This window comes from Neodiprion fabricii, chromosome 5 (assembly GCF_021155785.1).
Source record: "Neodiprion fabricii isolate iyNeoFabr1 chromosome 5, iyNeoFabr1.1, whole genome shotgun sequence".
Classification (NCBI taxonomy): domain Eukaryota; kingdom Metazoa; phylum Arthropoda; class Insecta; order Hymenoptera; family Diprionidae; genus Neodiprion; species Neodiprion fabricii.
The window spans coordinates 31,491,155-31,503,351 of NC_060243.1; the positions used below are offsets into that span (position 1 = coordinate 31,491,155).

Genomic DNA, 12,197 nt, shown 5'->3' on the forward strand with positions numbered 1-12,197 from the left:
AATTCTGTGAAAAATGCGTGGACACAATGAATCTAACTACTGAAAATTTAGGGGCGGGGTTGAAATTCCGAAAGCGCCAAATTCGGAATTTTTTGGTGGCGAAAATTGAAGTAAAGAAATCGGACTTTGACGAAACTCGATAGGATAGAATACCGAAAGGGTGTAACTCCGACTAGTGCGAAAAGTGTTCCGAAAGTGCGAAAATGAAAAAATTTAAAAATCTGAAACATCTAATGCCCGAGTGATCCAAGATTTTTAGTTCTGTACATTTTTGGTTGTTGAAATTTCACGACTTTGATCTTTATTTTGTTTTGGATTTTCGATATTTTTACGTTCGGAATCCTGGTCATTCTGATTTTCGGTTTTCCTGACATTTTTACACCGACTCGTTGAGTAAACTACGCCGTGTAAGTATACTTTAATTTTCCGAGCTGAACTCTGTCGAAATTTTATTTTTCGGAATTTTGCTTCATCAGAACTTTCCTTTTCGAAACTTTGCTCTACCATAACTTAAATTTTTGGAATCTTGCATTTCGGAGCTTTGATCCGTCGAGCTTCCGACCCATTCGAAACTTCGTTGTGTCGTAAAAGTTTGATTTCTTCACTCCAAGTTTCGCCGCCAAGTAATTCGTAATTAGGAACTTTCCGAACTTCAAACCCGCCCCCAAATTTATTTGTACCTGTGAATATTACGCGCATCAGAAGACAAAAAATAAGAGCAAGATAAGACGAATAAAAAATGGTGTGAATTTGACCTTCCGTGGATTGAATCAACGTTCAACTTCACTTTTAGGTTGAAATTTTTAGAGCACAGCCGGAGGGAATTCGTTGTTCTGTTAATCGTCGAGTTCGCAGCGAGTTCGTTTTATTGTTTCGATGATAAAAGTGGGTTCCGAGTTCCGAGTTCCGAGTTGGCTGAGTAGAGGGCGGTCAGGTCAGCAGCCGCAATTTGGGATAGTTCGAAACTCGTTTAATTCGGGGAGGTTTTAAGCTCGCTGATTAAATCCGGGTCGTCTATTCCTGCCCACGCGGCCACGGGTTCTTCGCCTGGTACACGAAGCTTGTGGAACTCGAGCGATCACTTTGTTTTCGATGGAACAGATCAAGTCGACGCTTACGCAGGCATATAAACGTTGGTCTACCGACCGACGCTTTGATATCTGTGTCAAAGGCCTTCCAGGAGTAATTAGAAGCTATTAGTTCATTTCTCTTCAACAGCTATCGCTCGACCCAAACTGATACCCGCAAAATCCGACCGCGACCCTTCCTAACCATTATTATTTTCACTGACCAGATTCTCGAGCTACATTCACTTACAGAGAGAGAGAGAAAGAGAGAGAGAGAGAGAGAGAGAGAGAGAGATAAGTTAGGCAGCAGGTAAAATCGATTGGACGAAAATTTTTTGGGGGAAAATAGAGGGACGCGTGTGTCGATTGTTCTCCAAATCAGTATTTATTGTCGATAAAATAAGGTATTGAAATTTGTTTCCAAGTATTTTGTGAAAACCGACAGAGTTTTCTAGCAATTTATTTTCCAATTCTTCATATTCTTCAAACAAATTTAACCTAGACATATTCCTTGTTAGACCTTCAATCCCAAAACCGAAAACTGCATGCCTGATGTAAAAAAATCTCTGAAAAGTCTTGATTTTCCGAAGACTTTGCAAAAAAGATTGTACATTTTTTTTCAAACATTAGTAATCGATGTTAAAAAAAATCTGTACAATTTTCAGTAGATGGCTTTTAATTACCTTTGATTTTTTTTTTTTTCTTTTAATTGTGAAGTGTTTCCTTCTTTCTCGAATATTACGAATTCTCTGCTTCATGCTTGTTGCTTTTGAACGGTTAAAAACGCTTGCTGCTCCATTTCTCATTTGGCACAATTATTATCGATAGTTGTTTACATTTTTCTATAAACAAAATAGCCACGCATCGTGCACTCGATGCCAGTTATATTTACCATCGTGAAAATAGTAGACAGCGTCCATGTATTCCTCGTCCCTCGGGGTGTTCGAGGCTCTTCTAAGAACGACGGTCATCTCTCGTCCCGTTGACGAGTATCTCTCGGATTCTGCATACCTGAAGAAAAACAAAAAAAAAAAAAAATTGTAATCAGTAGTTATAATTCAAGCGAAAAGATTGATTGATGGAAAAAAAAAAAAATAAATAAAATAAAATAACCTCCCAATTTTTATTCACGAATTATATTGATTTATGACTGATAATTTACCACCACCGCAAACATTTTATGATTGCAAACAAATAGAAAAGTATTTACTTGTGATAATTTAAAAAGAAAGTCAGCGATCAGAAACATTGAATTGATAATTTGAACATTGGTTTTTTTTTTCTCGCGCAAAACGGAGAATCCCAATTTATTTTCAACCTTGTATAATGTACCAAAATCTTGATCCGGTCTAAAATTAACTGATATTTCCAATTTAGATCGAGTATATAATATAGGTATCAATTAGGAGCTTATTTGTCGCATAGTATATCGTACATGATAAAAATTAATCCAACATTGACGATCACCAGCTTGTGACCTGTTCTCTGAACTTATGACGGTTGGTCAACCTGACAAAACAGCTGCCTTGGTTCTAGAATCTTAGCGCATGCGCGTTAGATCATTGGATCGTTGGTTACTCGCTCTGTACTTCGAAAACACTGTTAAATAAATAGTAAAAGAAAACAGAACCTAGATAAAAAGAGTAAAAGAAAATACTACAGCAAAAAAGAGAATATCGAGTGCACGGCTTGATTGGACGCGGAGACTCGACTAACCTCAACCGTCTTCGACTGTCAAAACTTTTGAGGTTACATGTATCGGGATTACCTGTTCTCTGAACTTATTACGGTTGGCCAACCTGACAAAACAACTGCTTTTGCTCTAGAAGTTTAGCGCATGCGTGTTAGATCATTCGACCGTTGGTTAATCGCTCCGTACTTCGAGAACACTGTTAAATAAATTGTAACAGAAAATAGAACATAGATTAAAAAGAATGGAAGGATCAATGACAAAAAAGAAAGAGAATATCGAGTACACGGCTTGATTGGACGCGGAGACTCGACTAACCTCAACCGTCTTCAACTGTCAAAACTTTTGAGGTTACACGTATCGGGATTACCTGTTCTCTGAACTTATGACGGCTGGCCAACCTGACAAAACAACTGCTTTTGCTCTAGAAGTTTAGCGCATGCGTGTCAGATCATTCGACCGTTGGTTAATCGCTCCGTACTTCGAAAACACTGTCAAATAAATTGTAAAAGAAAATAGAACCTAGATAAAAAGAGTAAAAGAAAAAACGACAGCAAAAAAGAGAATATCGAGTGCACGGCTTGATTGGACGCGGAGACTCGAGTACGTGCAACGTGACGTAGATTTGTACAGCGGTAAGGGAATTGGGACGTTTCGACCGTTTCGAGTGTGCCTCTCTTCTCCTCGCTCCTACGAAGGCGGAAATAAGAACCGACCCAGTTGGCCGGTGGCCAGAAAATGAGAGCTTTGCGTACCCAACTCGGCACTTGTCTTTCAAACGAGCTTAACTCGGTGGGATTTTGAAGAAATTGACCGGTTGAAATTCGAAAAAATAAATATCTTCGCCAGAATTCAGAGGAAACCCGATTTCGGAGCGTGGGTGAAAATAACATCGAAAATGAACAAACCGTGTATGGATTATTCATGCGTCGATATGTGAAGAAATTTGATCCTTGATCAATATTCTGCAAGCTTCGCGTCCTGCCGCATCGCGTGAAGAAAAAAAAAGCTTTCCAGCATTCGCCGCCTCCGCGTTTCTTTTTTCCCCGCTGGTTCGATACCCTCGACGCTTTCTTCTTCGTCCTTCAATTAGCAAAGTTTTCTCGGTGAGCCAAATAAGTTTTACTGCCGTGAGCAGGTTTGCGCGATGTGATGTTACCCGGCGGAAGAAAAAAGTTTAACGGATTTACTGCTTGATAGCCAGAATTTCTTCCAGCAGGATCTGCCTCTTAGCCAATCCGTTGAATCTGAATATTACATGCGTGACACATTGTCACAAGTCTCACGGCATTACGCATGATTGAAATTTTTAATTAGAATTTTTGATAAATGCACTGGAACGAGAAAGGTTTACTTTTCACAAGTAAATACATTCGCTCATTCTCCTTGATTTAACTGCTTTGTTCAACATTTTAGTTGTATTTTTTATTCGAATACAACGCGTCGAAATTACTTTAATTTACCAGGTTCGAGTTATTCATTGTTTGATGCAATTCCTTTTCACTACTGGCAAGTAAATATCGTACAAGATCTGTGCAAATGATCGACGCTCTTTGATTTCCAAAAAAATATTCACCAAATTAGTTTAATATAAAATTTTCAAGACTTCTCGATTACTTGAATCAAACGAAATTTTTCTCATCGACTAAAGCGGATCAGGAAGAACAAGTAGATGTATTTACTTGTAAAAAAGTAGATTTTTTTCTCTCAGTACGTGTTGAGAATTGAAAAACTGGATCCAAAGCTGAATCTGAAAACCTAGACAAGAACAAAAAAACTATACATATAAAAATGTATTCTCTTTCTTTTAATGTCAAGTCCAAATTGAAAATAAAGAACAGCACAGGGGAAAGTGGAGAGCAAAAACAAAGAATTGCGTGAGAATAGAAGGGGTGAAAATTTTTTATCGAGAAGAAGGTGAACGGAGCGTTTATTTTTTCGCTTGTAATTCTCTTTCCTTATTATTTGTTTATTTATTTATTTCTTTTTGTTTTCTACCGTAGAGTTTGAACAAAGGAGCACACAAAGACGGGCTAATACGTTAGAAAAGTGGATGGAGGTGGAAATTCTCCAGGGGTGTTCTGAAACGGGTCTGCAAGGCACCGGCTGAAGCTTTCATTTTTCATATCGCATATACAGCTGGTATAAAAACTATATGGTCCGGAATGAATAAATGGAGACTTTTGTCAAAACGTTTTAGCGGCAGGACGAGGAGCTTTGTATACGTATTATTTGTATGTATGTATGTATGTATGTATGCATGTGTAGCACATATACATGCGTTTGTATAATATGCATGTACATGTATAATAAATGTTGTATAAACCTTATGTTTGAATGCCGAGATGTCTGTTTGTGTGCCTGTGTGTGTAATAGGTGGAGCGTGCATTAGGCATCATCGTCGCGAAGGGATGGGACGTCGCCGAACACGCAGGTATGTATAAGGCATTCCGTGCCGATTTGATCACAGCTTTACTACAAATATCTGAAATTTAATCGATAATTTTTTTCTCTCGCAGTTAGGTTGTTATTATTTCAATACTCTGAGAATCGTCCGACGAATAGACCGTTTATTTTTATTTTTTTTTCTATACATTCAAACGATATTCGTTGGTAAAAAAAATTTAAGCTACTTATGTTGGAATTCTTTGATTCCATTAGCGAAACGATTCAATTCTCGTTTCGATGTACAATAATTTCGTTTCCAAACAATCGTTAAGGCTCAATTCTAGCAATACAGAATTACGTCGACGATTTACGTTCTCGGACTTATATATAGAAAGAAAACTGATTCAAACCCTGTGAATTTTAAAAATGGAAAACAATCGACAATTTGGCACTTTTAGAAAACGCTGCGATTTATCATGACCCGCGTTATCTGATAAATGGAACAAAGCTTTTAACCAAATTCTTTCTCAATACATCCAACATCCTTGGATTGGAATAAATTTGCCGTAGAAATTACGGCCACGAACCTTACATACGTTTACGTATGTGACGCAGGGTTACGAAGAGGAGGCAAGGGTGGTTCCGCGAATGCGGTGGCAGAGGATTGCTGGCTAGTTGCGGAAGAAGGCAAAGCGTACTGCCCAAAAGCTCAAGGTACTTGGTAGGTACACGAAGTTGAGGCAATAGAATGAAACATGGGGCTTGAGTTTACATGAATTTTTACGAGATTAGTGGCCATAAAACACAGCAGCTTCGTAGGCACGTATGCTAGTACCAGCACCGTGTAACCGCCTCGTCATTGTTATACGAGCTTCCACCCCCACCCCCCCCCCCCCCCCCTCACCCTGCCTCACCACCCGCCGGTTTCAAGCTCCCGACCCTTTACCTGGGCATAAATTATGGCTCGGTCTCACCGTTGGAACAGATTAAACAGCACTGCGCATTCTTTTCCGACCCACTAGACTCGGTTGCATATCTGGGCCTTATTACACCATTCGCAAGCTCGAGTAACGTGAAACTGGTTTTTCAACATCCGTACAAATCAGTTGCGAAGGGTCCAAAATATGCATGTCTCGTTCTGTGTGTTTTAATAACCGTTAATCATGGCATCGTTTGATGTGATATCGTAGTTTCTACGACGGATTGATTAATTATTACGTAATAATTGATACGAAGCTTTTAGTGTTGAACAATTTCAACAGTTTGACTAATCGTAAGTTTTAACGGGATTTGTATTCCACGAAGATCGACGAGTGATCAATTCTCAATCTGACTTAATATCACTTGGCATAATCTGGCTTTATTAGACCTGAACTGACGAAATCAGTCCCAAACCGACTCGGAACCAAACCACTCCGAACAGTCCTGAAAATTTATCAGAAAAATTTCAAATTAGACCTAAATTGCCTCACATAGTCCTAAACTCACTCAATCGGGTCTCAAACAGTCTGAAACTACTATAATTAGACACGAAGTGACTTGATTTGTTCCAAACTGTCCAAATCAAACTCCCAATTGGACACAAATGGAGCCAATCAGAACTCAGTTCATATAGAACTTCGAATTATATGTAACGCGATTCAGTGAATTCCAAATCGTGCCAACTGTAACCAACTTGATCCAATTAGTTCTTAAACTGACCAAATCAGACCTGAAGTGATTCAAACTGATCCAATAAGTCCGAAACTGTTCTGAATAGACCGAGTCAGTTCCAAATTGTCTCAATCAGAATTCAATTACACCTAATTTGACCCCATCAGAATTCAAACAGTCCAAAACTGTCCCAATCGATCAGAAACCGGCTCAATCGGACCCAATTTGATAAAACCTAACCTAACCAAACTCGCGAGACTTCTGCAGAGCGGAAAATGCGTAACGTAATTTTTTATTCTCTTCTCATAAGAGGATTATGAAGAGAAAGGAGGGACTTGGAAGGGTGGAACAAATTGTCTCGATCAGAACTCAATTACACCTAATTTGACCCCAGCAGAATACAAACAGTCCAAAACTGTCCCAACCGGTCAGAAACCGGCTCAATCAGACCCAATTTGATAAAACCTAACCTAACCAAACTCGCGAGACTTCTGCAGAGCGGAAAATGCGTGACGTATTTTTTATTCTCTTCTCATAAGAGGATTATGAAGAGGAAGGAGGGACTTGGAAGGGTGGGACAAAGTTTCGGGGGATGGTAGAGGATAAACAATAAGTAAGTTTTGCAGTATTATCGAGCGTGGCGGTGGTCAGTCGGGTTGCCTCTTTGTAGGCGGTCAGCGGTCGCCTCGAGGTCCGTGGGATGGCTGGACCGAGACGGGACTCTACTACTGCCGCTGTATGAGGTGGGTATAGGTTATTATGTACCATGTCGAGGCGAAGTGGTCGGAACCGCGGTCGGATCGGACTCGGAGGCTTGAGCGTCTCTTCTCGGAGCGAGATGTTCAAAAGGAGAAGAGGACGAGGGTTCGACCCTCGCGCTATGACTATCGGCATCAATCATTCGGTACATTGAAGTAAATAACAACGTCCATCTCTCTTCTTTTCATTTTTTCTTCACCCACTTGGCTTACTTTTTTTCATCTAAGCACAATGGTCGCATGGAACGAGTCCCTTTTTACAATTTATCTAAGACGATTATCTTTCGGGGAAAAATTTTTACACGGTTAAAATTAATGGTTAGACCTTGTTTCGGTAGATAAGATATCAAAATATTTTAAACAGTCTCATGTATAAGGCATTCCGTACAAATCCTTCGACGTGTAAAATTCAATGATATGTTGGACAGTTTTTTTTTTTTTTATTATTATCATTACTGTAACTGCGTTGTTAAAGAGCGAATATCACCATCTACCAATGGTTTCTAACAGATCGAGAGATACAAAAAAAAAAAAAAATTCACTTTTGAAATAATTGTTCGATCAGAATATCGTTGAATGATTATGAGGTGATACGGAATGAAGCCAGGGATTTGGGAACGAGAATGAGATAGTTCGAAAAAATTAGTGATTTAATTTGAACGATGAGAGGCTAACGAAAAATAAAAACGATGAAAAAAAAAAACAAAAAAACTTTACCGGATAAACGATGGCGGATTTGGCCGTGAATAAACCGTACGGAAGAAGGATTTTTCTTTGAAATATTTCAGGCGCCTTCTAGTAGAAAGCCGCACAAGGAATATCTCGTATTATAATGCCTAAGTGACAAACAAAGCTGAGCCGAGGGTTGGAAGGAAGGGTGACTGGCGGCAGGCGTAAGGCGAATAAAAAATGTATGTCGGACCAATTTGAAAAGCGGTGAGCACCGGTGACGTGTGACGTTGAAAAAATGGAAAGAGCCGAGAGAAATAAGAAAAGAAACAAAAAAATCAAAAGAAAAAAAAAAAAAAAATAGAAATCAAAACGAGAAGAAAAGAAGAGAAAATCACAAAGAAAAGATCGGTGAAAAAGTTTTTTGCACAGGCACAAGTACTATATATATATATATATATATATTTTACGCAGGCATAAAGATAAATTCATGAATAACTGTGATTCTGCCCGTTGATTTGCCGTTTTTTTTTTTTTTTTTTTTTTTTTTTCTACCACCTTAGCTACCGAGTGAATTTTACTCCGAATCCTCGCTTTCGAATCAATACGCGGGCACGTTTCGAATTCAGTACATTTTTTGTTTGTTTTTTTTTTTTTTTTTTACCAACTTTTTTTCCCTCCGCGTTTCTCATTCTCTCGACTTTTTGCACTTCCTGCAGGGCGTGAATAATAAATGAATAAATGAACCCTCTATATCGGTCATACATTTTATATGACTGTAGGCGGATATATACATATATACATATATGTGTGTGTGTGTGTGTGTGTGTGTGTATATATGTCTATATTTATATACGTACGTATTTATACTACAGAGAAAAAGGTCGGCCATCCGGTCGATATTTTATGTCCTGTTTGGTGAAAATTTTCGAGTCTGCATGCAGCCACGAAGCCGCCCCGTTTATTTAACCCCGTTATGTATGTTACAGGCAGGTATGTACACATTCTGAGTCAGAAGTTCGTGATACACGAAAATAAATTTGCTCCACAGTACGCTCTACGTCTTTACTTTCATTTTACGTGTATGTATATACATACATACATACATACATACATACATACATACATACATACATATATATATATATATATATATATATATATATATATATATATATATATATATATATTGTAACATCGTATTCAAAACAGCAGATAAATTTTGAATCGAATTGCTTGTCATTAATACCGCGAGAATTTTGTGGCGAGTACAAAATTTTTTGGAAAAAAAATAAAAAAAATAAATAAAAAAAATGTCGTTTAATCTCGCTAATTTCACCCACAGATTTAGCCAGATTATTCGTGTAATGATTGTGTATTGAAAGTGGAGCTAAGATTGAAGTGAGAAAAAGATTGCTTGAAAAAATTCCAAACTTCATCTTTCCGGTCGGAAATGGTTTGTAGAAAAAATCGTGACAACGGATAGTTATTTATTGACTCACTTGTCCGTCGATTCCGCGTCTCCCGGAATTCTTTGAGCGGGGCTGCAGATCCTCTTGAGCGATTTTGTACTTCCGGTTGATCCGCCCTCGAGGGAACCGTCAAAAATCTCGATCATCGATCTGCACGTCGGGGCGCTGGAATATCAAGCGAATAAGTTGCAGAAGAGTAAAAAAGAAAAAAAAAATAAAAAACACAAAATCAATCGATGGATCACTGGTAAGAAGACTGTGGAATTTATATTGAAAAAATTTAATTCGTGTACAAGTATAGAGAAAAAAAAAAAAAAAAAAAAAAACGGAACGTGCATAATAACGATAGAAGGAAAATGTTACGAAGAAAACAGAGAAAAAAATCCAGACGCAATTTGTTTTCTCGATATAAGTTTAATACTCGCGGCCTGTTATATGTAATATATGATACGAAAATAAGAGTAGGGAGCAAAAAAAAAAAAAAAAAAATTTACACATTTACTCTTTCCCCACTTCGTTTTCTGAAAATATTCTCGTCTGCTGGAGAAGAAGAATTATTACGGAGAGAGGCGGGAAGTAGGGAGGCAATTTCCTCCTGCGGTAAATAGCTGCCGTACAGTTTAGAGATGAAACTCGAAAATGAAAAAATTGAATCTTGTACCGTTAGAGGTAAACTCGACGCGTGTCACCGAGGCGATGAAAGTGGCACGTTTCGCATTAATTTTCGTCACGTTATTTCGAAAAAAAAAAAAAATACGTCTCGGTTAAAAGATCTATCGCTTAAATAAGTACGACGCGACGCGAGATGATCGCAGACAAGAAATTGAAAAACTTAAAACGGAATTGCAGCGTAAAATAATCTTTCAAAATATTGAAAACGCTCCATTTCTCAGCTGCTGATTCCTCTCTTTCTTGTTGTTTTTTTATTTATTTTTTTTTTTCTTTTTTTCCTCAAGGCAGTTCGTTCGTCGTTTTTTATTTTTCGTTAGAAGGAACAAAGTTTCTCCCGACAACCGCATACGGAGGTAAAGCTTCCGGTACACAGAGAATATCAGCAGCGTAAATACAGGCTCCCCCCCCCCCCCCCCCCCCCCCCCGCCCCATTCACGTGTATATATTCACGTATGAATAGGTATACCTATGTATACTTGTACCTATCTATCCGTAGACCGGGGCTTCTGGTTCGCGTTTGCAACGTCAATATAATAGAGAATCGAATCATATCCACCTTTATGGAGGGTAAAATGGATCGAGATATTTTATTTATACTTCAGACTAGGAAAACGTCAGCCATGTTTCTATACCTCTGTGTATCCGTCCGCCGTTTTGATACATTTATTGATTGACTGCGGACAAAACCGATAACACGGTTTGCCGAGCTGCAGCTTTTGATGCACTAGCCTGCAGGCTGGTCGGACATTTATACACAGATAATGCAAAGACGCGGAGAATTCTTATCGGGGAATTTATAGCGAAATTGATTCAAACCTCGCTGGAAGGAATGTTGTACAGTTGGGGACAATGAATCTGAGACGGTTAATTTTTTACACTAGACAGTTAAGTTGGCAATGCGGAGAAACCTACAGCGCCACAGTCGGCCGAGTGCGAAACAAACTCAATCTCAATAAACTTAGCATAACCCATGACCGTCGAATCTAGACCTTGGAATAATTACTTGTCGGATTGACACGTGTTTTAAGGTTAGATTCCACGCTCATGGGTTTTGTTACGTTTATTGAGATTGAGTTGGTTTCGCGCTCGGCCGACTGTGGCGCTGCAGGCTTCTCCGTGTTGCCAACGTAACTGTCTAGTGTGAAAAATTAACCGTCTCAGATTCATTGTCCTCAAGTGTACCTGCTTGAAAGAAGTAAAAAAAAAAAAAAAAACTAGTTGCAAAACAAAAATGGTTCGACTTCCAAATCGAACGATGGATTTATACCGGGTTCCATTATTATTTGTCGTCAAAGTAACTGAGAATGTGGTTGAGAAATTTCTACGAGATAAAATTACGAAGGACATATTTTGACTTGGTAAGCTCGCAATCGGTGAAAAATGAAAATTAAGCTGCTTCTGCTCACCTCAAATTATAGCTGGTCAAAGACACGTGGACGGAATCGTACGAGCCACCCCTGAGAACGAGTCGACAAGCGGTTGACTTTGGTTTTCCCCTAGTGTCGTGATTTCCAGCCCTGACCTCGTCGCCTCTGACCTCGAGGTCGCAGCTGTTTAGTCTATGTTCTCTCCGATGATCCTGATTGTGAGTCCGAATGTTCGGACCGCCGCCTCCGCCGTTGCCAAATTTTCCGACGTCGTCTGTGAGTCGAGGAAAAGTTCTTCGGTGAAAGGTTCGTAAGAAAATGTTGTAAAATATACCAACAAGGAGATGGCACGAAACAGAGAAGGCTAATCTCGACGAGAAATTTTTGCTACACTTTTGGGAAAATATTGAGAGTGTGTTACTTTATGCGCGATGGCCTTTTATCGGCCAAAAAAGAAACGT

At 38.9% G+C, this 12,197-nt stretch overlaps 1 protein-coding gene across 1 annotated transcript in view; it reads right to left on the reverse strand.

The window, feature by feature from the left end:
• LOC124182618 overlaps positions 1–12,197 on the reverse strand; it is a 203,801-nt gene that overhangs the window by 8,822 nt on the left and 182,782 nt on the right. The window contains exons 11-13 of the mRNA XM_046570113.1: positions 11,776–12,010; positions 9,728–9,862; positions 1,960–2,078 (exon numbers count right to left, since the gene is read on the reverse strand). Coding sequence (XP_046426069.1) covers positions 1,960–2,078; positions 9,728–9,862; positions 11,776–12,010 — 489 coding nt within the window. The remainder of the gene's footprint in view (positions 1–1,959; positions 2,079–9,727; positions 9,863–11,775; positions 12,011–12,197) is intronic.